General features: G+C 49.7%; 1 protein-coding gene across 4 annotated transcripts; it reads right to left on the bottom strand.

The window, feature by feature from the left end:
• Positions 1-1,050: 1,050 nt before the first annotated feature.
• SLC22A1 (solute carrier family 22 member 1) lies at positions 1,051-27,958 on the bottom strand. Of its 4 annotated transcripts, none has more exons than XM_017679889.3 (12): positions 26,745-27,949; positions 22,469-22,572; positions 20,568-20,722; positions 18,164-18,332; positions 16,887-17,001; positions 16,578-16,684; positions 13,532-13,746; positions 11,197-11,281; positions 5,129-5,241; positions 3,883-3,915; positions 3,685-3,784; positions 1,054-1,444 (listed from the first exon to the last, which is right to left on the bottom strand). In XM_017679889.3, the coding sequence occupies exons 1-12, from the start codon at positions 27,153-27,155 to the stop codon at positions 1,342-1,344; spliced, it is 1,710 nt and encodes a 569-aa protein (XP_017535378.2). In that variant the 5' UTR covers positions 27,156-27,949; the 3' UTR covers positions 1,054-1,341. The 4 variants fall into 4 exon arrangements, with proteins under 4 accessions (XP_017535381.2, XP_017535378.2, XP_017535377.2 ...); XM_017679888.3 differs by having other exon boundaries at positions 1,055-1,444; positions 11,197-11,305; positions 26,745-27,943; XM_017679891.3 differs by lacking the exon at positions 3,883-3,915 and having other exon boundaries at positions 1,056-1,444; positions 11,197-11,305; positions 26,745-27,929.

Raw genomic sequence — 27,958 nt, 5'->3', positions numbered from 1 at the left:
CCCGAGTGTGGACTTCAGTCTCAGGTTCTCTCCCCCGGCTGCGGCTCTGAGGGAGGCACTTCTTCTCGGTCAGCCTGTATCCTTGCGGGCAGTCCCCGAGTATTGTTCCCTCCATGAGTCTGGCTGCACAGTCCACACCCTCAGACAGTTAAAGACCTTGTTCCAGGCCATAGAATCACTAGATGTCGGGGGAAACACTGAACCCCATCAGGATCATGCCAGAGTCTGGGCTCTTCTGGTGACATAATGCTGCCTCTCTCAGGCCACATGCTGACCATCTGCTGTCATACCTACCGCTCTTCAGGCACTTTCCCCTGGTCCCCCAGTCCCCATTGTACTCCTAGCTGATGGGCCACCCTATGGTGTGCACTTTGCTCTCAGTGGTTGCCTTCCCAGGCCTGCAGGAGGAAATCTCTGCAGGTTGCATTCTAGGCATTGAAGGAAACACGTGGGGCAGGATTGGGGAGGTGATTTTTGAGGCCATCAAATCCCTCCATCCACTTGAAAGGTGGGCCATGTGTTCCCCCACGTCTCACAACACGGCCTAAGTTGCCTTACAAAGGCTGCATTGCTGTGAATTCTGTGGCAGCACCACCCACAGCACACGGGGCAGCTGGGTTAGGGCTTTGCAGAGAGCCTACTTTTTAAACCAGAACTTGAGCCAGTTACAGAAAACTCCCAGCAAATAGGTCTCTTTTTTGATACATTTACTGTGATAGCTCATTTCTGGCATATGAGTTCACCTTCTAGAATCATCAGCAAGAACCCAAACCAAGAGTGAAAGAGAATAAAATATTCCTGGAACATAGGTGGCAGAAACTTCTTTGCTAGAAAGGTCATAGCACTTCTAGCTTTCAAATGAGGATCACATTTTATTCCACCATGTGCATAGAAACGTGATTGGGGTATAGTTTGCAGGAAGAATCACCATATTTAAAAATCAAGAACTCTCGAGAGATTTACACACTGAGAGGCTTTTGCCAACCTAGACACCTATAAATGCAAAGACGTCTTCTTTCAGAGAGTCTAGGAAACCAGTTAAAGAGGCCTCTTTTATAGCAATATTTAAGTTTTATTGGATCTTCAAAATACTTTTGATAATAAAGTACCTGGTAACCAAACACAGCTCTCACTAGAAAGGGGCAAGTAGATAAAACGTCACCAGGGCTTTGGGAGACTTGAAGGAAGAGGAGGGAAGGGGAGGGGAGGAGAGGGGAGGGGAGGGGAGGGGAGGGGAGAAAGCAGAGCGGGTGTTCTTCAGGACTGACAGTGATGCAGAAGCGGGCAAGTGTGAGGAAGAGGACAGAAAATTGAGCATCCCTCCGTATGCTGACTCCATCTTCATCTCTGCCGCTCGGAGTCCAGGGAAGCATCTCTCTCAGGTGCCTGCGGGCTTGAAGTTTGGATCTGGAGGTAAATCTGGTTTTCTTTGGGCTTCGCTTTTCTGTAGCAACCAAAAATCAAAATTAGTTAAAAGAAACAAGCAATCAATGCCTTGATGAAGACCCAGCTGCAGGGCTGTAAGGGGAAGAAGTCTCAAAACAAGGAGAACAGGACAGCGAGCAGCAAAGAAGAAAAGGGTTGGCAACACAACCTGCAGCCGGCAGGCCAGCCCTGCCTTACGGCCTGCTTTTCTGTGGTCTGTGAGCTCAGAATGGCTTTTTGTATTTTTTAATGGTTTTTAAAATTAAAATAAAAATGTTATTTCCTGACACTTGAAAATCAGATGGAACTCAAAGTTCAATGTCCATGAATAAGTTCTGCTGGAACCCCGCCATACCCATTCCTTTCTGTATTGTCTCTGGCTGCTTTTGTTGAGTAGTGGCCACAGAGGCCATGTGGCCCCCAAACGTGAAGTCTTTCCTACATGGCCCTTTACAGAAAGAGCTTGCTGACTCCTGAAGGAGAACATCTATTGTATTGTTGTCTAACTCCGTCACCTTATTTCCAGCCAACATCCATCTCGGGTCTGGGGGCTTCTGGGGCAGCTATCATGCCTTTAATCTGAAGACTGGGCCTGATAGCAACAGTAGCTGCTCACAATGTCTTCATAGGATTGGCTGAGATCACATGTGAAGCTTTCGGGGAAGCGGACCCACGGTGAGCCCTCCGTACGGAGAGTAAGTGGCACTACTGCTCCCGCCACAGACGGTTTCCCTGGGGAAGTGCCAGGGAAGGAGTAACTGAAATCATCTCTCTGGCAATGGATTGTAGCCACCGTTTGTGGAGTCAGCATAGCAGAGAAGACAGAGAATGAACTGAGTGATTATCATAGAATGTGCAAAATATTATCAAGAACAGAGGCTGTTCAGGGAGATGAGGGACTCAGCACAGGAACACCCGGCAGGAATGGTTATGCTGAGGGCCTAAAGGGATAAACAAAACTCCTTAGAAGATGACCAGGTGCCTATCAACAAATTAGAATGGAGCAGTTTAAAGTCAGGTAATCAACACTAGCTATATATATTTCTACCACTGGGACCAAAATAAAGCAAGCATATTGTCAGAAACCAGGACATGTGTTTCCAGTTAAAATAAGGTGTTTGTCTTAATCAGTACTGAGAAATCCAGAATTTCTCAGAGTAGATTTACAGAGTACATAAATGGGCATCGCGGGCAGAGCTTATTAAAAACACAGCTCCCTGGGTTCCACCCGTCACTGACCGAGTCGAAATCCCAGCAGGCCAGGATTCTGCATTTGAGGAAGCTCCCTTTGTGGTTCTTTGCGTACTAAGTTTTGAGAATCATTGAGGAAATCACACAACATGCAATAAGAAAGGGGAAAATCTAAGATTTATTGAACATCTACTATGTGCCAGACAATACTCTCTGTCACTGTGAAATTTCAGTGAGATAAAATAATATATACGTATTATATATATAATAGTATATATAGTGCTGCTTTATCTCACAGAATTTTCACAGCAACCCCCTAAATTAAGTATTATCGTGCCTACTTTTCAGGCAAGGAAATTAAGTTTCTGTGGGACTCAATGACATTCCCAAAGTCGCCAGGCCCAGCAGGCGACACATGTCCAAGAGCAGGTCCTCATGGCCCCACAGACAGCTCTCTCTGTGGCAAAGGGACAGGCGTGTCCTTCCTATGGAGCCCAGAGCACCCAGCCAGGGCGGGAGCCTGAGCAGCCACCTCAGCACGCTTTATCTTCCTTTCCTGTCTTACTATTTTAAGGGGAATCTGACACTCCATCGAAGCACTTGTCCCTGTCACAGGCATGAAACTTGGAAGTCATTCTTCTTTGTGAAGTGTGTCACTAAGGAATCTGAACCAGCAACCGCTGAAAGGACAGAGAGTGATTTAAGAGTAGTTCCCTGCTCAGGGTCACTAAGTCCTGGGGTGAGAGAGCCCACTTTTTAAACCAGGGTGAGCCAGGGTGCTGGTGCCCACACAGCCCGCCTCGCAAGCCCATGCTCTCTGGGCTGCGGTTTAGGGTGGATGACCATCAGCCAAAAATGCGTATGTGCCCCTTTCTTTTCTCACCTAAAGCCAATGGCTATTGTGCTGTGTTTCTTGCCATAGCAGCACTGAGTATAATAAAAAAATAAAACAGTATCTGTAAAGCTCCCCAAAACCTTTAAGATAGAGACAATGGAGAGGGCTAATGGATTCCGAGGGCACAGCTAGCGGGGCCCCGGAGTCCCGGGCACCACGGGACCGGGACTCACCTCCAGATGTTCTCCGCGTCCTCGATGGTCTCGGGCAAGGCGACCCCCTTGGTCTCGGGAAGCAGCAGCGTCACTCCCCCGGCAACGAGGCCCACCACCGCTTCCAACAAAACAGATCCCCGTGGAGCCATTAGGGCACAGGCTGCACCCCTTCCAGGAAGGGGGGCGCCTACCCAAGGAGATGCCTAGATAACGCACCGTGAGGCACACTACTGTTTAAGTCAAGAACATCTAGAAAAGAAAATTAAAGCAATAGGATAACTGCAGAAATGCCAGGGTAAGAAAACGGAATGGTGCCTTCATTTACTTCTGCGTTAAGTATAGAGTTCTACAGAAACTCATGCTTAAGATGAAAGGTTGATTCAGGAACCTCAGGAGCAATATGAAACTCAGTTTTGACCAGTCACTATGTATGCTACTATACATATAATATGTTTATATTATTTTATATATGTAATATGTATATATACTATATTAATATAATATATATTAGTTACTATATATCAAAATTATATGTAATCATATATACTACTATATATTATATATCATTATAAATTATATATGATTTTAAATATGTAAAATGACTAATGCATTATAGTTAACTATAAACTATATGAATTATATTATATTATATAAATTGTATGTATATATTATAATTACTATAAGCTATAATATATATATAGCCACTATATATTAATATTGTATGTATATATGACATGCAGCATATATGATACATATGTGAGCACCGTGGGTCTCTCTTGCTTCTCTCTCTTTCTCTCCCTCCATCCCTCCCTCCCTCCCTCCTCCTCTTATTCTCCCTCCTTCTTCCTGCCCTCTTCTCTCTCCCTCCTTCTCCCTCACGGATGGGCCTGGGCGCAGCATGGCACTGCCTACAGGTGCACAGCCATGTTACCTTCCACCAAATGCATCGGCAGGGTCCTGGGCATCCCAAGGTCCAGGTTTTGGGAGAGAGGGAGGGATCCCCTCCCCCTTCTCTACTCCAAGTTTATCAGTAATAAAGCTGATACTAAACTTTGATCCCCATTTGTCTCCGTGTCTGTTCTCAGTTGTCAAGATGCAGAAGCAGAAGAGGGGTGATAATTTGGCATCTTCAAACCTCCAGCAAGTACATGTTAGATGCACAATTGGTAGTCAGTTCCCAAGAAAGCAGGAGGCTGTATCAAAAGGTCTCTCAGCTTCTGATCCTGCAGGATGAATTACTGGCTTCTGGAGCCACGGGACATAAGCCTCTGGTCTGCCTTCTAGAACGGCATCTCATCTTTCCCATGAGGCAAGACAGAGGGAGCCAGGCCTTGCTGGGAGGGCAGGCACCATTGCCGTCTTCTGCAAACTTGCTGGGGAATATCGTTCACCCATCAAATAGTTACTGAGTATTCCAGCTGGGCTGGAAAGGAGGAATAATAAACGTCTGAAGAAGTCTTACCGAACAGAATGAGTGGCAAGCCTTGCCAAACCTCCACCAGCCTGAAGACCAAGAAGGGCGTGAGGATCCCACCCAAATCACACAGGGAGGAGCACACCATCACTCCGAGGTTCCTGATAAAATACAGAGAACAAAAAAGATGGCACTTCTGTGATTCAACTTTCCAAATGTTAACCTTATCCTTGGGCAAACATGGTGCCCACCTCCTCAAGCTCCAGGGAAGGGAGAGGGGCTGGAGATGGAGTTAATCACCAATGGCCAATGATTTAATCAATCGTGCTACATAATGGGGCCTCCATAAAACCCTACACTATGGGGCCCAGAAAGCTTCTGAGTTGGCGAACACATCCATGTGCCAGGAAGGTTGGCACATCCCAACCCCACAGAGAAAGACGTTCCTGTGCTTGGGACCCTCAGACCTTTACTCTATGTACCTCTTCACCTGGCCATTCATTTATATCGTTTATGTATCCTTCATAACAAATAATAAATGTAAGTGCCTGCATTCTGTGAACAGCAAATCATTGAAATTGAGGAGGGGGTCATGGAAACCCCTGATTTATTGCCAGTTAATCAGAAGTACAGGCGAGAACCTGGGGCTTGTGGCTGGCATCTAAACTGGAGGCAGTCTTGTGGGACCGAGCCCTTAACCTGTGGGGTGTGTGCTGATTCCAGGTGGATAATGTCAGAATTCCAGGTGATTATAGGACACCCAGTTGGTATCTAGAGAGTTGGAGAATTGGTTAGTGCAAGTAGAAGTCTGTCTTTCACACAGACAGATCAAGAAGGTAGAGTAAAGGTATTAAGGAAAGGAGGACAAAGAAAGCTCAAGGGGAAACAGATAATCTATTTACTTAAAATGACCCTCTTGATCCCTGGTAATTGTCTTTGCTCTGAAATCTACTCTGCCTTACGTGAATATAGCCATTCCAGCTTTCTTGTGATTGGCGTTCACAGGGAATAGTTTCCTCCAGTCTTTTACTCTTACACTCTCTCTATGTATAAATCTTTTTCCATCTTTTTACTTGTAAAATTTCCCTACCATTATATTTAAAGTGAGTTTCTTCTAGACATCATACCACTGGGTCTCATTTTCTGTCCAATCTGACCATCTCTACCTTTTAACTGGAGTGTTTAAACCATTTATATTCTTTATGAGTATTGATATGGTAGAGTTTAAATCTATCATCTTGCTATTTGTTTTCTTTTTGTTCCATCTGTCCTTTGTTACCTTTTTCCTCTTTTTCTTCCTTCTTATGACTTGAGTATTTTAAATAATCTATTTTATCTTCTTTGTTGGCTTACTATCTAAAATTCTACTTTTTCTGTTTTTGCTTCAGGGTTTGCAGTAGTTATCTGTAACTCAGCATGGTCTGCCTTTAAGTGGTATTCTACCAGTGCATATGAACCTTGCAGTGGAAATGCTATAGTTCACTTGCATTTCTCTCCTCCCAGTCTGCACAGTTTTACTTTTCTAGGCTCTAAATCCCACAACACATTGCTATTTTTTGCTCTCAATCAGGGGTCAGCAAACTACAACCCATAGTCCAAATATAGCATTTTTATGGCCTTTGAGTTAAGTGTGTTTTTTACATATTTAAAAAGCTGGAAAAAAAAAGAGAGATCTTATGTGGCCCACAAAGCCTAAAAGTTATTCTCTGGCATATTAAGAAAAGATTGCCAATCTCTGCTTTTAACAGTTTAACTATCTTTTAAAGTAAATAACCAGAATAAATAATTATTTCTATTTACCCATGTCATTACCATTCCAGTGCTCTTTATGCTTTTCTGTAGACCCAGATCTCTGATATCATTTTCCTTCTCGGAAAAACTTTAACATTTCTTGTAGTGCAGGTCTGTGGGTGATAAGTTCTTTCAGCCTTTATATGTCTGAAGATATCTTTACTTTCATCCACTGTTGAAAGGTAATTTTGCTGGGTCAAGAATTCTAGGTTGACTTGTTTTTTTCTTTCTATATCTTAAAGATGTTGTTCTACCATCTTGTTATTTGCATTGCTTTCATTGAGAAGTCTTTAGTCCTGTCTGTGATGTCTTTTTTTGGCTGCTTTTTAAGATTTTTATGATCTTTCTTGATGTTTTTTTTTGTGGTTGGAGTTTATTGAGGTTCTTAGATCTGTGAATTAGTAGCTTTTATTAATTTTGAAGAAAGTTTTGGCCATTATTTCTTCAAATATTTTTTTTCTGTCTCCCTATTCATTCTTTCCATTCTCCTCTGCAGACTTCAATTACATGTGCTGTAATTGTCCCACAGCTCACTGATTCTGAGTTTCATATTGAATAGTTTGTACTGCTATCTTCAAATCTGTTCATCTCTTCCCCCATAATATTTAATCTGTTATTAACTCATCTGGTGTATTTTTCATCTCAGACACTGTAATTTTCAGCTCTCAAAGTTTCATTTGGGATTTTTAAAAATATCTTCCATGTCTCTACTTGATATACTCAATCTTTCTCTAGGTTCTTGAACACATAGGGTACAAATATAATAATTGCTTTAATGTCTTTGTCTACTGTTTACATCATCTGTGTCATTTCTGGGCCCATTTAGATTGATTTATTTTTCTCCTCAATATAGGTTCTCTTCTGCTGTTTCTTTGCATGTCATTTTTTTATTGGATGCCAGACATTGTAAATTTTACCTTGTTCAGTGCTTGATATTTTTGATGCCTATAAATTATCTTGAGTTTTGTTTTGAAAACATGGTTAAATTAGGAACAATAAATCAGGAAGTTTTATCCTTTGGGGTCTTACTTTTAGGCTTCTTCTATTACATCCATTTGCATAATGTCTTACTCCCTACAGTGAGTAATTATAAATTACACTTCTTTCTTTCCCAGTCCCCCCCTCTGACCTCATCTTAGTTGGTTATATCATCTTAGTATTTGCCATTATATCTTTAAAAATATTCACAAGTTACTTAATTTATCAGGTATCAGTGATATTTTTCTTCTTAGCTAGAAAAAGTACACTAGGAAAATTCATTTTTGGTTATTCATCTTTTAATACTATGATTTCTTCCTGTATCAGTTATTTCAGAAGAATTTGCAGGCAGGGGCCAGGCTAGTAGAAATTCTCTTTTTTTACTAGGATTGTATGAGGTTAGATGCCTTAACCTCTATCATTCCCAACCTACAGGGGCTGACAGTACAGAATGCCACCACACAGGGTCTGTCTCCTCCATCGTGCCTTCCGGAGTCCTACTATCTGAAAGCTTCCTGAATATTCTCTCACGGCCTTACTCTCCCTGCTTCACCTTCAGCTGCACAACACCCAGGGAAGGAAGCTCACACCTCTTGCTCCTACATCCAGCCTATTCTCCAAACCAGGGATCGTGGGTCATACCCTTCAAGGTATGCTTCCTACTCTGGAAAACTGCTGACCTCATCGTCTAAGCTGCTGTCACAGCTGTGCATCCCTGGAATCTTCTAGACTCACTGCTTTGGGAGCCTTTCCTCTTACATATTGTCTTTCAGGGTCACCCTCCTTTCAAAGATGCCATTTGCAGGGTTCTTTTTTTTTCTTCTTCTTCTTCTAACTCTTCTATCTAATAGCTTTAGTGTGATTTCCAACAGGAGAAAGAAAAGACACCAGTATTTTTTATTATTTTAGTACATAAATACATCTTGAGAAAGAAAAAAATTAATACGCCCACAGAAGCTAGAAGTAGGGAATTAGCTCCCTTATTTAAAATTCACATTTTTGTGGTACTTCATTCATTCATTCTGTGAGCACTTAGTGACTGGTTAGTATGGCTATCAAATGGTTTCAGGAGACACAGAGAAGTATGATATGTCATTCCTCCTTTCAAGGAGCTCAAAAGACAGGGAGGAGATAAAAATGGAGAGACAACTGTCAACACAAGGCAGCGCATACTGACGCCCAAAGAATGTTCTCGACATTGTGCTGCAGACAGGAGCCTGCTGCTCCCTTCTGAAGACTCCAGTGTGTAAGAAACAGGGTCAAAATAGTTAAAAATACTGATAGTTTGAATTTGGAGTACTTATAAGGTAATAAATAACAGAAATAATCCTTTTTTAAAAACAGTTTAGATTTGACTCCAATGATCAAAAACACCAGAACTTTCATGGTTGTCTCTCTCTTGTCTGTGTGGATCAAGTTTAGTTATTTCTGACCATCTGGCTTCTTTTCCCAGCTGCTGAGCATCCTGGTCAGGCAGGCTCTCCACACGAATGGTTAGGGGCCCCCTGGGAGCAGGTGGGCCTGCCTCCACAGGACAAGGCGCTCAGCACCTTTGACCCTTTACATTCGTAGCCGGGACCCTGGGTCCAGTGGCCATGTCTGGCCTGGCTATTTTAGACTCTGGGATCAGGACTGCCGAGTGTAGAAGACTTTCTTTATAACCTGCCTTCACCTCTTTGTACTCAGTTCAAGCAACCTATGAATAAGAGTGTAAGACAGGGACTTCCAGTGAAGGTTAGGTGGAGGAGAGAAATGTGAACCAGTCATCCATGTGTCTTCTGGCTTACCATGGGGCTCACAGAGCTGTGCAGGTAAGAAGAAATTTTAGAGCTGGAATATTTCTTAGAAACCATTGGTATTATGACATGGGGAACAAGAATTTATCCAGAGGAAAATAAAGAGTTTAAGGAAACATACCAAATTCTGACAAAGGTCAGAATTAAAAATTTAAATCAAGTGGTTAATTACTTTTACAATAAAAATAATCTTCATTTAAAACTGTACCTTAAAATACAGACAGCAATAAGCACATGCAAAGATGCCGACCATTATGAGTAATTAGGAGAATGCAAATTAAAGTCACAAAAACACCACTACCCCCCAGAATCATGTAGAAACATTAAAAACTGACAATATCAAGTGCTGGTGAGGATGTAGAAAAAGCAGATCTCTCACACATGGCATGGCCACTTTGGAAACCATTTCAACAGTTTCTCCTAAAGTTAAATACACACTTCACCATATACCCCACTTCAAGTTTTTACCCAAGAGCAATGAAAACATATATCCACTCAAAGACCTGCACATGAATGTTTATTTGCAGCTGTATTATCACTCCAAACTGAGAACAGCCCAAATGTCCATAAACTGGTATATGGAGAAATAAATTGTGGTACATCATTGACATCCAGGAATACTACTCAGCAATGAGAAGGAAGGAAGCTTTGATACACACAACGGTGAGGATGGATCCCATTATGCTGAGGAAAAGCAGCCAGACCGAAAGCCATGTAATTCCATTTACGGAACATGTTGGAAAATGTTAAACCATAGGAAGAGAAATATGACCAGTGGGTGCCAGGTCTGGGGTGGTGGGGGAGAAGGACATTGACTATAGAGGGACATGAGGACACATCTGGAGGTGATGGAAATCTATGTTGATTGCAGTCAAGGTTAAATGAATATATAAAATCAAACTCATCAAACTGTGCATTTTAGGGTGAATATTGCTCTAAGAAAGTTCTACCTCAGTACACCTGCCTTTGCACAGCAAGTCTTCTAGGCCTGTTGCAAACTTTATGGAGAGAGATGGTGTCGTCACGGCAAGAGCACCAGCTCTGAGGTCAGAAAGATGCTGCATCTTGCCACATGACTCTTGCAAGGTCTCTTTCCCTTTGTAAACCTCGACTTCCTTGGATGTCAAAGGGGGACAACCACAGGTTTATGGGCTAAACTGCATTGCATGTCTGGAGATTTTTTGCGTATCAGTGTACAAACAGGAACTACTGTTCAAGCAGGTTCTGTCTGAAGGTGCCAGTGGAGATGCTGAAGTCTCTGCAGCTATCCCCTGCTAAGGAGGGGTGGGAATGCGGCCCCACTCCCTGTCTAGTGCCCTCTGTACTCTGCCAGGCTCCTCTTTTCTTGCACGTGCCCCCGCAGGGAGCACACGGGCTCTCCGCATACTCCAAACCTTCCCATTTCACATTCCATCCCAAGTAGGCATTGCCCCTCTCTTTGGTGTGCGACCCCGCAGCTCCATATCCAAACTCACCGACGCCTGGGCGACCCTGACGATATCTCAGCACTGCTGGTCCCCCCGAGCCTGCGCCCCTCTTGTGTGTACTCACCGGATGAAGGTAGGATACAGCTCAGCATTCACCAGGCACACCATTTGGAACACGATGGTGATTCCCATTCGGCCAAGACAGGCAACTGTGAGGTTTAACCAGTGTAAGTCTGGAGAGGAAGCACAGGGGGTGTGGAACACAAGTGCGAGGAGCTATGTCCCGAGGAAGCTGGGACTTCAGAGTTGGAACGGCTGGGAAGACTGCCTTATCTGATCCTTCAGTCTGAGTCCCGAGAGGTTTGGGGACTTGATCACAACAAGGATCCACTGTGCAAAGGGAAGCGGGTGCTTTTTGAATCTCGGCTCTGCCTCCTGTCAGCTTCCTGACTCAGGCGAGCTGTTTACGTTTACGTCTTTGGGCCTTGGTTTCCTCAGCTGCAAATGGGCATATTTACATGCAACTTAAAGGGTGCTGTGAGATTTCAAGATAATACATGTCAAATGTCCACTGTGGCCACTTCACAGATGTTGGCTTTCTCATTAGGATGCAGTGATGTTATTGCTAGCACACTGCCTGAAACATAGTAGGTTCTCAGTAAACACAGTACCCGTAGGCCCTACTTCCAGAACTGGTAGACCAGATTTCTGTTTGTTCCCAAACACATTCTTTAACCAAAACGTCTTTCATAAGTCTTGAGCTGTGCATATTAGGAAGCAGACCCTGCATCACCCTAGCAGACCACTGTGGGGTTTTTGATTAGGTGAAGGTCCAGGAAGCCCTCTCCCTACCGGGATCTGATCAAAGAATTGAACAACACCATCTGCCCCACCTTGATTACCCCAAATATTAAAATGCACACAGCTCTCGTACCCTCCATGAGCACTCCATGAAGCCGGAGCTTTCTCCCCTTTGCTCTCTGCTGAGCAGCTGGGGCCAAGCGCAGGCTGAACACACAGAGGCACTTGGAATGTTTTCTTGGAGGAGGGGATGCATGTTTATCATCTAATGTAATAAAGGCCAAGTAGAAGGGAATAGAGAGGCTGGGAGCTGGGAGGAGGGTCCTGGGGACCACAGACTGAAGGGCAGGGTGCCTGAGCTCTACCCAGGGGACACCTGGACAGTCTCTGACCAGAGTATTGAGCTCCTTCTCAATACTCAGTGCTGTTTCTTTAAAAAAATATATATATGTCTATTATATCTTATCAGAATTCCAGAAACAGGGAGATGGGGAAGAAAAATGGGAAAATATCTATTTCATACACACTCTGCTCCTTTTCCTGTCTTGTTTTCTCCCCATGCAAGGAGGAAGAAGAAAACTGAACTGTCTTTTCTACCTCTTTTCATTTTCAGACTGATGCATAGAGCCTGGTTCTTGGAAATATAGACTTTGTGGGCCATTTCCCAAAATACCCTGCACAGAACCTTGCCAAAATGACTCATTAAACCAACAAGTACAGAGCACAAGCAATAAAAACTGAGAAAATAGCAAATCCACCTTAGTGTTTATTTAACAGCATTTCCCAAAGTAAATGTAAAAGGTAATTTATGCATTCAAAACTGACTAGTTATTCTGCTTTGGCTTATCTTGGGTTTTAAGAATTTGGACTAAACTACACATCGACCAAAATGACTGGTATTAAAAAGATTGGCAATACCAAAAGTTAGTGAGGATGTGAACAACTGGAACGCTCATGCATCGCTGGTAAGGGTGTAAACTGGTTCAACCACTTTGGAAAGCTGTTTGGCTGTAACTTCTAAACCCAAACATATGCCTTCCCTTAACCCAGCGCATGGATGTGCAGGCTCACAGCCAGGGGAAGTGCGCACATGTGCCCACAGAAAGACACGTGCCAGAACATTAATCCCAGCAGGCAGACCTGGAAAACACACCCTCGTCAGTCAACAGTGGAATGGATACCTAGTGGGGAATTTGTGCAGTGAAATGCTGCCGGTAACGGAGAAGTATGCACTATACTCTGTGGTGACAACACAGGTGAATCTCACATAGGTAAGGATGAGTGAGTGAAGTGACACAATACAGAGTACTTTCTGTATGTTCCATTTGCATGAAGTTCAAGGACAGTCAAAATTAATGAGGTTTCCAAGATCAGGCTAGCAGTGATCTTGGCACGGGGTGTTGACTGTAGGGGTGTCAAAGAGCCTGGGGGAGCCTTTTGAGGGGTTGGAAGTGTTGTATCTGTCTAGATCACAGTGCCCAGGTATACACATACATAAAAACTCCTTGGCTTGTACACTTACAATTTGTTCATTGTATGCATGTTATGCCTAGTTGTAGACCATCTTGTCTTTGTTCTTGTTCCAGGAGCTTATCAAAGAGTTAAAGCATTATTCCCACAATGGGATTCCCTAGAAGATTGTGAAAATGACAACTCACCATGCGAGATAAAAATCATGGTGAAGCAGGCTGCCCCTGCCACCAGATTTGCGGCGACCAATGGGTAGATGCGGCCCACACGGTCGATGGTGGCGAGGATGATGAAGGTTGCTGGGAATTCAACCAGAGCAGAGTAAAAGAAATCTAGATAGAGGTTTCCACCGGTGGCGCCCACATGCATGATGAGGCCCTGGTAGAGCACGGCGCTGGTGAACCTGGGCCGAGGGGGGACGCCGAGTCAGAGGCTAGCTCTGTGGAAGAGGGGAATTAGGGCTCGGGAAGGGAGGACAGAGGCCCCTCCAACCTGGGGAGGAGCATGTGTCACTTGGTTTAGAATATCCTAGAGCCACAGGAGGAGAGGGGATAAGGATCAGGAAGGATAAAGGTCATCGAGGGGTCCTCTAGGAGACGCTCCTTCCACAGCATGTGTGAGTGTCACTGGGAGAGGGATACCATGTTGCCGAGAAGCACGGTAGTGACCCACCTGGGGGCCTGGCCCCAAGCTGAACACTGCACAGGAGTCACCTCACCTAATGCTCCTTCAGGCCAACAAGCAGACAGCTGGGGAAGGCTGTGGTGAGTAAGCAGGTTCAGCAATCAGACTGCTGAAGGAGCTGTGTGACCTTCAGTGACCTAACTGACCCCTCTGTGCCTCAATTCCCTCATGAGTAAATGGAAGAAAGTCTTCAGGTGTGGAGGCACAGTCCCACCCCATCCTGCTGTCAAGACCCGGTCAGGGGAGGCCTTTCTCCAGGAAGAGCCCCCGGTTTCCCCAGACCAGGCTCCTCCTGACCATGAATGAGCGATGCTTAGGGGCCAGGCTTTGCTTACAGAGACTGGGTCTCCTCCAGCGCCACCTGGACCTGCCCTCAGTGAGATGGTGATGGGGCGCAGGGAAGAGACACTTCTCTCCACAGCCCCTGTGCCCCTCTGCCTTCTGCGGTATGCCCCACATACATGTGTAACTATACCCAGGAGAGGGCGTGGTGCAGTCCCAGGCATGCAGGGACTCTCAGGACAGATAAGCTTTTATTGTGCTCCTTGATGTCACCTTTCCAGGTCAAGCATCCAGAGCACAAGAGCAGAAACGCCAGCCGAGCCTCTCGACCTCCACTGCGGAGCTTCCTCCGCCACGTCACACCACCACAAGCAACACGGTCCACTGGCCCTCTTCCACCCCATCTCCTGCCCCACGACCTGCCGTCCACACTTACAGAACATGGCATCCACACCGAGGTGGGCCGGGCAGGTTGTTCTTATTCAAGGGAGAATTTAGAGTTCCAGGTTTCATTTTTGGCAAAATATATAACTTTGGAGGTTAGAAACATTTTATATGATATTGGTATTTACACTGTGAGAAGAGATTATAGATGATAAGAAATTACTGTCTTATCCCAGCATGAAAATTGCCTGTTGGCTCTAAATAACTAAAATCACAGCTGACATTTCTCATTAACACACCCAGAGAAGCACTGGGATGCTTTTGTTTCTGGTCCCAACTTATTCTGGATTGGACAAAAGCATCAAGAGAATGTGAAGGAAGATGCTCGACTGGATTTCAGTGAGTCTTTAAGCCCAGGTGCCCCTCTGGGCCATGTAGCCAGTTAAATGGGAACACTCACATCCTGTTGATAAAGAGATTGATTTAAGAGAAAGGAGTATATAACCTGGAGTTCCTTGTCAAGACAGTTAATGTGTACAGGGCTGCCATCTTTCGGCAGCACCCATGAATTGCATGCACATGTAACGGGGTGTGCTCCATCTAGCTGGACACCATTCTAAGCCCTGTACTCGTATTATCTCAGTTCTCCCAACACACCTATGCGATGTTCACTGTCACTACCCCCCTCAACTGGCTGTTGAGGAAACTGAGTCACAGAGATGACAAAGGTTTCTGAGAGAGGCACGGCCAGGAGGTGGTGGGCACACCTCCTGAGTCATGGCAATGTAAGGACAGTAGGAGAGGCGTCTCCGGACAGGCCCTGTGAGGTCTTGTGGCTCCTGGAGAGGGATTTGGCTTTACTCTGAGTGCATCAGGGAGCCAGTGGAAGCGTGTACAGGAGAGTCATCTGGACTGTTGAGCTTTAACAGAATCCTTTTGCGGCTTAGGGAGCAGCACCTGAGGGGCAGGTGTTGGGTGGACAGGGCAGTGCAGTAACACGGTGACGGTGACATTAAAAGCGGTGAGGAGAAATGGCAGATTCTGCATATCCCTTCAAGACAGAGCAGAGTTTGCAGAGGGGTTGGGTGGAGAGGCGTCCAGGAGTGGAGAGCCGAAGCATAGCCCCGGGGGGCACGGCGAGGGGATGAGGCGAGGACAGCGAGCAGTGCGGAGGGGCACGGTTCTTCTGGTCTCCAGCAGTCCCGGTCCCTGCATGGACGGGCCGCTGCTGAACTGAACGCCGAGGATGGTGGAAATGCACCAGGCACCTGGGTGTTCGCAAAGGCCCCTGGGCCCATGACGTGGCCGGGCGCAGGACCCCCGGGGGTACGCACAGAGACAGGGTGACGGGTGAGACAGGGAGAGGGTGGGGGTGCATGGTAAGCCTGGCCGGTGAGTCTAAAGAACTTGGTGTGGATTCTATGGAACAGTGGTTATTCATTCAACCTTCGAAATACTTAATGAAGGGCTATTACGTGTCAGGCACCAAACCCTTCATTCCAATGAAACTGGACATTGATGTGAAAACAAGTGCCCAGCAGCAGAGCGGCTCCGGCTGAAGGGGGAACCCTGAGTCTGGCTACTCAGCCATAGTGCTGCAGGCTAGGCGAAAAACCACCTGAGCACGGAGGAGAGAATATGGTCTTACTATTGACTTGTCATATGTAACAAACTCTTTGTCCTAAAGTAAGGCCTTTCGCCCAGTACTCAGTCCTCAAGGGAGAAATAACGGTGTCTTTCGAAGAGCTCTTTGGCCACTCAAAAACTGCTAATTCTTTTTCAGGTTCTTTTTCCACCTGCATTGTACCATTGTCTAACCTCTGCGCCAGTACATGCACGTGCAGCTGATTCTGTCTCGGGAGTGGGGTATGGGAAAAGCCCTACCACAGGTACATCAGGATGAAGGTGTGCTTCCTCAGGTGCGGTGTGCGGAACAGGTCTGCAAAGGAAGGGCTCAGCTTTTCGGTGACGTCCTCTTCGAGAGAGAGCATCTGGGAGGGAGTAGGAATATCAGTGCATCCAGGCTGCTGTGAACAGCCCCGCAGGATGGCATTGCCATTTCTGTGCTCCACAACCACCATCCCAAATTCCTCCCATCCCCCCTGCTTCTCAAGGTGGCCCCAGAGGCATTTTCTAAACCATACATCCAGCCCAAAATTGAGGGACTTGAATAACCCCTTGCCAGCTTGTCACCTTTAGATCAGGAGGAGACAGGGTCCCATTCTTTCGGGCAATGTGACCCATTACCCGTACTGCTTGGGCGTTTCTCTTTTGCAGCAACAGCCATCGGGGGGACTCGGGCACACACCTGCAGGCACAGATCACCGTTACCTGGCATTTTCCCCGACGCTCATCTCATCAGTGATGCTGTTGCTCCGAGCAGCCCACCCTCCTCTCACTGGGCCTGTGATTCCCCAGTCAGCCAACAGACAAGGATCTAGGGTCACTGGGTGCTGGCCCAGACAGCTGTGAAGGAGCTCGGAGGGCCACTTGAACTCCAGTGCCACCTGCTAAGATTTACAGACCAACAGGAAACCACTGCTTCCTGTGCAGCCGTCAACCACGGAGCAGGGTCCCATCCTCACCAGGGAATTTCTCACAGGTAACATGCCCCCCACCCCCACACTCCTGCAGGATTTCTCCTTGTACTACAAGGGCTATGGTACAAGCCTCAAAATATCTTCCGAATAAACTCCACTCACTTCCCTCCAACATCGGAGGGGTACCACGCTGTCCGCCCAAATGGAGAAAGGACGTTACAAGCCGAAGACTGGGCAGTCTGCAATAAGGTGTTCTGAAAATGCTGAGGTACAGTCCCATTTCGCCTGGCCACTGCACCTGGCCAGAGAGGCCTTTCCCACGGGGAGCCCCTGGCCCACCTGAGCAGGGAGGCAGCAGGCTCCTCCTGACCACACATGCGCAAGTGCAGGTGCCAGGCTTCGCTTACAGGGACTGGGTCTCCTCCGGCGCAGCCCACAGGGGAGAGCTTCCCTCGGCGGACGGTGACCGTGTGCGGGAAGGAGTCCCTTCTCTCCAGAGCCCCTCGTGTCTTCCCTCTCTCGCAACAAAACTCACCCGTCCAGTCCCTTAGCCCTTTACATGCTGACAGGTGCCGAAAGCTAACAGGGCGAACACTTTGTTTGCACCCAGCTTCTTTCAGAATGGCTTGCTGTACACACTCTCCAAGACCATTCATTCATTCAGCTAAGGGCAGTGCCTCCGAGCTGGCGGGCTGGGTTTGTCTTACAACGCTGCACACCTCTGAGTAGGGGCATGTGAATTCAAACAGGCTCTGTAGGAGGGCAGCTCCCTGGGTCATGAAGGCCACCCTGTTAACAGTAGAGCGCCCCAAATGGCACTAACGGCAGGAAGCCCTGGGCCTGGGATATGTGGCGGCCAAGGTCGGCAGGCAGGCCTCAGTCACTTGAGCAAGAAGAGGGGAGAAGGGGCCGGGTGGCAGGGCACGGTACCAGTAGTAGAGCAGGAAGAGGCAGGTGGGCAGAGACAGGGCCAGCTGGAGCCACCGCCAGTGAGGGATGGCGTAGGCCAGCCCCAGCAGCAGCAGGAGCCCCACCGCAAAGGCCGCCTGGTAGAGGATCGCCACCGTCCTTCTGTAGGCCGGGCCCACGAATTCTGTGACTGAAAGGGTACACATCACTGCTCAGGCTGCTTCCCACGTCCCGCAGGTCCCCTTCCCCCCACGACAAGCAGGCTTGAGTCCCCCCTTTTCATGTCCTGCTGATCCCACTCGGCTTGAGGCTCCCCAGGAACACCCCATGTGGCCCCTGCTTTTCTCTGGTTGGCCCTCTGAAGACCCCCATCTGCCGTCACCCTTCTCGCACTTGTGGACTTAGTCCACATGGCTCTCCGCCTTACAGCCTCCCTCCTACAAGCTCCAGACGGAGCTAGAGCATCTCTTGTGCCCCCAGGGGCATCCGTTCCTCCAACCGACATCTCTGACACCATGCTGGGTGTCCGGGATGCATCGCTGGACAGTCCTGGGTTGTAACCACACAGCCTTGTGAGAAACGGCAGTAACACCAGGACAAAGGGGCAAGTCGGATGCCGGGCCAGACCGCCATGCATGCTCGGATGTAGAGGGTGGCCAGAAGGGTGTGGAGTGCCTGGCTTGCTAGTGTCCAGAGAGCAGTGGGGTGAACTGCATGGAAGAAATGGGCCATTAAGGAGATGGGCGACTGGGGCCATGGGCACGCCCTCCCCGGCCTCACAGGGCAGAGCAGGACACTGGCTTCCGCTGTGTGAAACAGAATCATGGCGGCAGAGGGAAGTGACCCCGTGTCGTTTTAAGGCTCACTCTGTGGATTCACTGGGTCCAGAGACCATGATGAAGTAAGCAGTGCAGGGGGCCGGAACGGGCGGTGGCGGCAGAGGGGCGAGCGGGGTGGAGTTCTGCCCCTGGAGAGGGAAGCCCAGGGAAGAGACCCCTGGCCACCTGGAGCCAGCGGGGGTAGAGCGGAGGCCACACTCGGACGTCTGGCCTGAGCTGCCGGACCGGACCGGGAGTCCCTTGTGGACCGGGGTGGGGGTGGGGCAGGCTGCAGGTGGAACAGGCTTGGGGGTGGGGGAGGACACGGTCGTGGGTCCTGCCATGTTGGGGCATCAGGGAGAAGCGGAGAAGCCGCCAGCAGGGGACCAGGGAGCGTGTGACCTGCAAGCACGTGGGCAAAGTCGTCAGAGGACCGTGAGCCGCCCTCACAGATCACTCCCCATGTTGGCGCCTGTCTCCTCTCTCCAGCCTCTGAGCCTCTTGAAGGGAGGAAGGGTACCTTATCTACCTGGTACCCCCAGCCCTGGCCCAGGGCCTGCTGTCGGGCATCAGCCACCCTGCGCTGCAGGTCGGTCATGAGGCAGATATTGCTCCAAGCCTCACCTCCGGCCACCTGCTGCTCACAGCACTGTCGCGCCCACTCTGAAGCTATCAAGGCCCAAGAGATTGTGGACCTTGCCAGGATCACATGGCTGGCTGGCACTGGTGCAAGGCTTCGACCCCAAGTGAATCTTAACTATGGGCCAAACCCTGCGTCTTCGGTATACGGATGGCCGGCCTCTCCATAAACAGACCTGAACTCACTGAACTTAACCAGTATGTTTCTCCAGGGAGGAGGGTGGTTTCTCTGGGCCCTAGTGAACTACTTCTCAGAACGCCAGGCCCTAGGACACAGTTTCAGATGGAGCAGGACATGGCAGTTCTCCGCAAATGAACAAAACTGGATTACCCTCGCTGCTGTGAGCTGCCCCACCACGGGCTGGGGAAGCACAATTGGCCTGTCATACTACTTTTCTTCTAAGAAGGTATTTCCACTTTCTATTTCTACCCACATAGAAAATGTGAAAGAAAAAAAGTATGTAGAATTACTCACATTGGTTTACACTTCAATTTTTAAAAATCATGATGTTTATCACTCTGCTTACTTCCTCTCCTAACTCTTGAGTATGGTTCAAACTAGCTGAGTTGATTGTATTTCTTTTAAGAAGATGCTGGTTCTTCATATTTAAAATGATAAAATAATCTCCCACCTGACCCCCTCTGTGCACCCACCCCTGCTGTAACCTTGGCCATGGTGTGATGCCAATTTGGGGATCTATTTTTGTTCCTAAACAGATTAGCTGATATGGAAACACTGATCTATTGAAGAGGTTATTTAATCGTCTCTCAGTCAAAAATGAAAGAAAAGGAGGCCACTGAGGCCCCACGCCCTGCAACCACATGCAGACTTACCACCATTTCTCCTCACAGGGCAAACACCCTCTTCCCCCCAAAATTCACTTCCACATTTGGCTTCATCCCACCTACCCCCCCTACCTGGCCTCCATGGCTCCTAACTCCACGGCCCCCGCCCAGCGGACACTCACTCAGGGTGAAGCCAGCCGTCCAGCTGCCCTTGCTGACCAGGCCCTGCAGCACGCGCAGGAGCAGCAGGGACGTGTAGTCTGGCACCACAGCCATGAGCACGCCTGCGACGCTGCTGACCAGGGAGGTGGTCAAGAGACATAATTTGCGACCAAACCTTCAGAGGCAAGGAGACAGGGAGGAAGGGGCGGTGGTGAGTACTCGGGGCCAGTTGGGCACAACAGGCGGCAGGGTCCCGACCCCGAGGCCCACGTCCCTGCTTTCCTGAGTGGCCTGAGGGGGTCAGATGCCACCGCCCCAGCCCCAGGCCCAACCTCCACAGTCCTCGGGGATCTGCAGCGGCCCAAGGCCAGTAAATCACTCCAAAGAGAACCCAGCATCCCACCCATCTCAGCAATGGGGCTTCCCCGCTGCACCTTTCTCAACGCGGTAGCCCCCACGCCACTGTCCCCACTGTCGGGCTTTCTCCTCTCACCGCCTGTGTTTACCAGCCTGAAGTACTACGAACAAGATTTAACTGGGTGCGCTGGGAACCCACCCGGCCCCCCCACCACACACTGTCTTATCAATGATCAGAAAAGCTTTTCTGGGGAAATACTCAGTTCTCACAGGGCAGGTGTCGAAGACTACTTTTTCTTTGCTTTTCTCATAAATGAATCAGGCAAATTATTTGCTGAAGCTTCATCTCAGCGCTGTGCTTTATTGACTGGACCCTTGGAATCCTGCCCCACATGCTCTGGTGGGCAAGGAAGTGGGGCTGGTGTCACCCGAGGCCACAGAGACCTTGGCTTTTCTCTACCTGCCTCCTTCCTAGATCCCAGCAGCTATGCCTCGAGCCTCCTGCCGCCCCCCAGCCAGCACCCGCCCCCCAGTCCCCATCGGTTCAGCAGGGACACTCCTTGCCAGAAGCCCACGCCCTCTGCTCTGAGGTCAGGTTGCAGACCTAAGGCACGCGCCCACCACCTCTGCCCTCTGCCAGCATATCCTCCCAGGGCGGCCAAGCCCACCCACTGCACTCACAGCCAGCACCGGCCTGTGCCCTTGGGCCCCAGCTCCCCCACAAAAGGGTCGCCTGCAGCCTGGACCCCCACCCTCAAAGCTGCCCCCCTCCCCCTCCCCTCATAGTCAACTCACTTTAGAGTCAGCCACACTCACTCCCCTTCCTGTGTCGCCCTCACCATGGTTCTCATGGCCGCTTGTCCCCGGGCAACTCCCCTCTCCTTCCCAGGGGTCACACTATATTCCCACAGGTCACATCATGTTCCCCTAGGTCCCTCCATGTTCTGAGGTCACACCACATTTCCGTAGGCCATACCACTTCCTGTAAGTCACACCACCCCAGTAGAGTAGCTGTTCTTCCACTTTGCTGCCATTTCTTATCATCTCTTTTGTCAGCAACCCTTCCCTGCTGACCTCCAGGTGCTGAAGTTCTCTCTATATATCCTCCCCTGGCTCATCTCAAATAATAGTTTATAGCTTTAAATACCAGTTACTGGGACAGATCCCTAACACTCCACTCTAGGCCAAACCTTCTCCTGAATGCAACTCCCACGGCCACCTGCCCACTTGACTGCTCTTCAAGGTGTCACAGGCTGCTCTGGATGCAGCGCCCATCTGGCTCCCAACCACCCGACCCCATCTCACAAATGGCCCCACCCACTGCCCGAAACATAAACCTCGGCCTTGTCCCCACCTTCTCTGAGCCCCAACCACATCCCTGCATGCAGCTTCCCCCACTGAAATCATCCAAATCCACACCCATCCCATCTTTGTCCAGAGCACCAGCTACTATGTGTTGTCCCCATCAATTTTCACAATGGATTCCAACCAGCCACGGCTGTCCCCTGAACCCCTTCTCCTCACGGCGTTGACACCACGTTTGGTTGGCTGGGCCTCCACCTACCTGTCTGCGATGTAGCCGACACTCAGAGAGCCCAGGAAGAAGCCCACATTCACGCAGGACTGGAAGAGGTCCACCTTCCACGAGGCATCACACACCAGGCCAAACTTCCAGCCACACCACAGGCGGAGGGACAGGAAACACAAGACCATTTTTAAGTCAGACTACACCTTCCAGCTTCTCCCGGGACAGTGAATGTAAGCAAAACACGGTTTCCCTTACGTTTCATGTCATTTTCTGTGAGCACATTTTCATGAGACAAATGCAAGGGTTCTGGAGAATGTCGGTCACCACCACTCTAGGCCTCATCTCTCTGTCTTCTCTCCTCACTATATTGTAATTAAAGGGGCTGTTGTCAAGTGTGTGACCATTGATAGTTATCAAAGGACAACAGGGTCATACAAGTTTTCTGAAAAAAAATACAAGGTGATTTTCTAAAACTGAAACTGTAGCAACATAAATATGACACTTTCTAGAACTGGTCGAAATACAACATTTCTAGAATTGGTCAAAAGCCCTTAATTAAGTAGTATCAATTGTATATTTAATTATGTAAATTCCAGCACCAATATGCAAATTCTGCTGTGACTATGGACCTGTGAGTGGCAGCAAGAGAAGAGCTGAGCAAAGACACAGTGGGGTGGGGGAGACAGTGGGCTTCTCGGGAGCGGCGCACACCCCGGGAACCTGAGAGGGGCCTTGCAGCCCAAGCCAGGAGACGAAGGGACAGAGGGGAGAGGCAGAGGCGAGGCCAGAGCTTTGCACTGCCTGGGACTCGGCGGGGGGGAGGGAGGGGTGCAGGGCGGGGGGCCGGGCACTGGACACAAGTGTGGGGAGGCCAGTGCAGGCCCGGGCATGTGGAAGCCCTCAGAGACAGCAGGTCTGGGGACCAAGGCAGGGGCCCTCACCCCTGCCCAGGCCTGGCTCAGCCCTGCCTGGGTGTGTCCAGGCACACATCGATCCTTCCCTCCAGCGTCTCTCCATTTACTTTGGAGGCATGGCTGCACACACCAGGCAGGGGAGTCACCTAGCACCTTTGGGCCTCAGTTTCCCAGTCCGAACACGTGTATTGTGCCTGTCCTATCATACGCACAGAGCTGCTGTGAGCACTGAATGGGAGAGATCATGTGAAAATGGTTTGAGTAAAGAATAAATCATTCAACTTTAACAAGGAGGTTTTATTACCTACCACCCTCAGCCTCTGAGGCTACCAGTGAACCACACCCTTGTCCCAGCCCCAGGGCCTCTGCACTCAGCCAGGGAAGGTTCCATCTGACTGGCTGCTTCCTTCCTTGACATGACCACTTTTAAAAATAACGTACAGATGATGCTTTGTGTTACCACCTGACTTTCAAACTATGCCTATGGTAGTGTCTGCCTTCTGCCCAGACCCTGCTGTCTGAGCTCTTGAGCAGCTCAGCACTGCAAGGCATGACCGGATACCACGCAGAATCGCTACTGTGCGCTCCACCAATCTAAATGTTTATTTCCTTTAAAAGTCAGCTCAAAGCTCTCCTGCCCCTTGGAGCTTCCCCAGAGGTTCTGTTGTCCCTGCCTGCCCTGGCCTTGCATTAGAACATGGGCACAGGCCACGCCTGGGCGTTAGCTCACTGCCCAGGGTCTGTATCTCCAGTGCCCACCCAACTGTCTCTTTGACTCCACCCACATTGCCCAAGCCACCCTGTGTACACTAGATTTCTAAAGCCACAGGGCACTGTTTCTTGTCTTTTGTTCTCATCTTTGCAACCAGCCTCTCCATAAAGTGTCCCTGCTACCCTTCTGAAATGCCCTAGGACCATGCAGAGTCCAGAAGGCTCACAGAGCTGCAGGGGGCATCTGCTTTGCCTGCTACCCCAACCTGCGTGAGGATCTAGGTCTGGAGTCACCTGCAAGGCTCATGAAGTTGCCATGTTCCGTGCTACAAGACTCAAGCCCAACCACTGCTCCCTCCCCTAGGCAGAGCCTCAGAAAAGCCTGGGGCTGCCCACAGCAGGCAGTACCAGGTAGGGTCTCCTGGGCCTGGCCACGCTCCTGCTGGGGTTTCACCAGCCAGGGTCTGTGGCTCGAGCACAGTCTATAAAGCAATAGGCACTCTCCGCCAAGCTCACCCCACCACAGAGCCCCCAGGATCCTTGTCACAGTACAAATTCCCACAGGTCCTGCCTCAGCAAGTTGTGGCTTGGAACCCAGGATCCCTTGGACTGGCGTGTCTGGAAACGAAGATGTAAGCACCCTTCACCTCGGCCTGAAGCTTTCTCCTGCTCATGCTGTGGTCAGGGGAGGTCAGGGGACCCCCGCTGGGGCAGGGCTGGGGCTGGGGCTGCAGTTAGGGACAGGGCCTCCTGACAGGGGACTCAGAAGTCACGCACATCCTTCCCCAAACGGACCCCTGGCTCCAGTCCCTAGCTCAGAGGGGGTGAAGCTGGGTATTCAAACAGATTGGCTGCCTGTCCTCCGTTAAGCAAGTTCCAATGTTCAAGGTGAGGCCAAGTTAAAGATTGTTTCTGCAGAAATGAATAACCAAGCTAAACCCCTGGAAATAAGCTCAGGACTCAGAGGGGAGGCAAAGGTGGTTCTGAAGCAATCAGAGGGAGAACTGGAGTGGAGGCCATTCCTTCAAGGAGCCAACCTCTCCTGCCCTCCCAACTGAAAGGTCTCGCATCTAATCAGCTTTAAGTATCTCCAGATGAATCCCACCACCCTTCAGACTCATGAGCTCTGCCCTATGACCTCCTCCTCCTCCTCCTCCTCCGGGATCTCTGGAAACAGCAGTTCCAGGATTTGCTCCATCCTCACCAATGCTTAGATCTTGGGTCACTGCGGAAGCCCACCTAGTACAACAGCCACTGGATCTAAAGCTCTTTGGGTGCTCTCGCGTCTGCCACTTCCTCCCCATCTGCTGTCCCCTCCCCAGGCCACCTCCTGGCCAGGCGCCTCCACTTGCCAAGCCCCAGCTCCTCCTGTGTTCCAGGCTCAGTGTTCAACAGCTCTGCTCTCCCCTCCCCCCAGGGGACACAAGCAAATTGGGCCCCTCCTCCCCCACCCACGGGGCTTGTCTCTTCCCTTTGTTCCGTGACAGCCATGTCAGCTGACATTTCTCAACCTCCCCAAATTCTCCCTACCTCTGGGGAAGCCACCAGCCCGCCCACCACCCTGCACGGGTGGGCCAGTTCCAAGGGCAGCTAGGATGGTCTTGCTCCTCCACCTAAGTAAGACCAAAGTCTTTGTTTGGCACGAAGGCAGGGCTGCCAACACACATGTAAAAAACCAGAATACAGGGAGACTTAGTTGAATTTGAATTTCAGATAAACAACACTTGTCTTTTAGGATAAGGATGTCCCATGCAATATTTGTATTCCCAGTCTCTGTTATCAGCATAAAATGTCATGCGATGTCTGGGACATAATTATCCTACAAAGATTGTTCATCTTCTATTTGAAGTTCAGATTTAACCAGCCATCCTTTGTTTTATCTGGTGACGTTACACGAGGACTCTGCGCTTGGGCCTGAAGGTGGGGTACCAGCTTTCACCCCAGGATTCCTCTACAGGACCCTGAATTTGAACGGACTTAACAACGCGTTGCTCCCTGAATGTAGCACGTGCTCCCTCTCCCCTGGAACCTGGCTCATTCTTCTCCTCCACCATCCTGTTCCCTGTCCTTGCTGCTCAAAATACCCTGAGGCTCCATTCAAACGCCACCTCCCAGAGGACTCCTGTGATCGGCTCAGCGGCTAAGGTCCCCTCCTCAGAGCCCACTGCCCCCTCCACCTCTGCCCACATATGGTCCTGGGCGCGGGCTGATTCTTAGTGACACCCAGCCAATCTGGGGCATGGCTGGGATTTAATCTGATTCCAAAGCCAGGACAGTTGGCACACCACCTCGGTGTGCAGCTCTCCCTTTGGAGTGAGTCCATGACTTCTGAGTGCAGGGGAGCAGGACCCACAATTTTAATGGCAGGGAAGCTGGACGCCAAGTGAATTCTCAGGCTCTTGGGGAAGCGAAAGAAGAGTAGTCCGGGTGACCCCACAGACCCATGTCCAATCCAGCTCAGCCTGGCTCGCAGTGGCCTCCCTGACCCTCAGCTTCTTCCTCTAACACCCAGAAGATTTAGCAAGGGAAGCACACAGTATGCCCAGGACGGAGCCCGACTCACGCAGTTCAGTGAACATGACTCTGCTCTCTCTTCCCTAACATGAAACTGAACCTCAGAGGACCAACCTCCTCCCCATCCCTCTAACCCCCACATTGCCCAGAACCCCAGGCCCGCTCCCACTCACCTCAGTCACGATGGAGGAGCCGGGCACATCGTACACCCAGCCGTGCGTGCAGGGGCCCAGCGGCAGGTGGCTCCTGTTGGCGGCCAGGCCGGCCAGTGGGTCCTGACAGCCGAGGGCACTCTGGTTCCAGTCCACCTCGTAGCGGCGACACTGGCGGGGGAAGGCCTCGCCCACCGGCCCCGCGCCCGGCACTGTGTAGTTCAGCTCCTCCGCCAGGCTCCAGCCACAGCGCCGGCCCAGCTCAGCCACGCCGGGGTTCAGGCAGCGGTGGTCTGGTGTGAAGGCCAGGAAGACGATGCCCACGTAGATAGGAGCAAAGGCGGTTGAGAGGAGGCACAGGGTCAGAAAGGCTTGCTTCTGGAACCAGCCAAACTCTCCGACCTGCTCCAGCACGTCATCCACAGTGGGCATGGCTGGACCAGCATGTGCCGCCGGCTCTGTCTGCAGCAGCCAGGGGCAATGTTTCACATGCGTTTCTGTGGAATGGGCAGGTTTGGAATGAAGTTGCTGTCCAAGCACAATGCCCTGGGAAACCAACCAACTAGAAATAATCTTTACCCCGCGGAGCCTGTTTTCAGGACTGGCCAAAGTGTTTGCTTGGCTGGGAAGCTAGTGAGGCCGAGGCTCCAAGTGTCCTGAGTCCAAGGAGCAGAGCGCCAGAGTGCTGCATAGACTGCCCAGTGGTCTCTTTAGGGCTCTTCCAAAGAGGGTGACTGTTTGGAGCCCCCTTTTTACAATCCAGATAACTCAAAGACAGCAAACTAGCTGCTGGCACAGCTACCGGGGCCAGGAACTCCTGCAGCTTACTGTCCTCTAGTCAGCCGTGTTGCACGGCGCCACCTGGCTGGCCCACACGCCCCTGCTGAGCTGTGTGTTGTGTGTGTCTAAGGCATCGGAAGGCCAGAATCTCCTGGAAAAAAAGCAGGGCCGAAGCTCCAGACCTAGCAGCCGGTCAACCAGTGACTGGATGATGGAAGTGTTCATCTTATCTTCGGAGCACCTGCTCGGGGCTCACGTGTGTTATCTGATTCCTTCTCACAACAGCCTTCAAACTAGGTGCTATTACTGTCCCCACTGCATGGTGTCAGAACCGAGTTCGATTGCAGGAGATCCATCTGATGTCCCAGAAAATCACCAGGGTGAGGATCACACCACGTACCTGGTGAGCGGAAGGGAAGCGCTCTGTGTGAGCAGCATAGGAGATGCACATAGGG

Source organism: Manis javanica, chromosome 13 (assembly GCF_040802235.1).
Source record: "Manis javanica isolate MJ-LG chromosome 13, MJ_LKY, whole genome shotgun sequence".
Taxonomy (NCBI): Eukaryota; Metazoa; Chordata; class Mammalia; order Pholidota; family Manidae; genus Manis; species Manis javanica.
Note: the sequence above shows the minus strand (reverse complement) of the source record. Positions and strands in the feature narration are given on the sequence as shown.

Coding starts and splice junctions, on each gene's coding strand:
- SLC22A1 (XM_017679888.3), bottom strand. CDS start 27,155: ATGCCCACTGTGGATGACGTGCTGGAGCAGGTCGGAGAGTTTGGCTGG. Junction 17,002..18,163: donor CTCTTCCTGCTCTACTACTG/GTACCGTGCCCT, acceptor CTGTGCCTGCAG/GTGTGTGCCCGAGTCCCCCC. Junction 3,785..3,882: donor AAACAGTAGTGTGCCTCACG/GTGCGTTATCTA, acceptor TTTTGTTGGAAG/CGGTGGTGGGCCTCGTTGCC.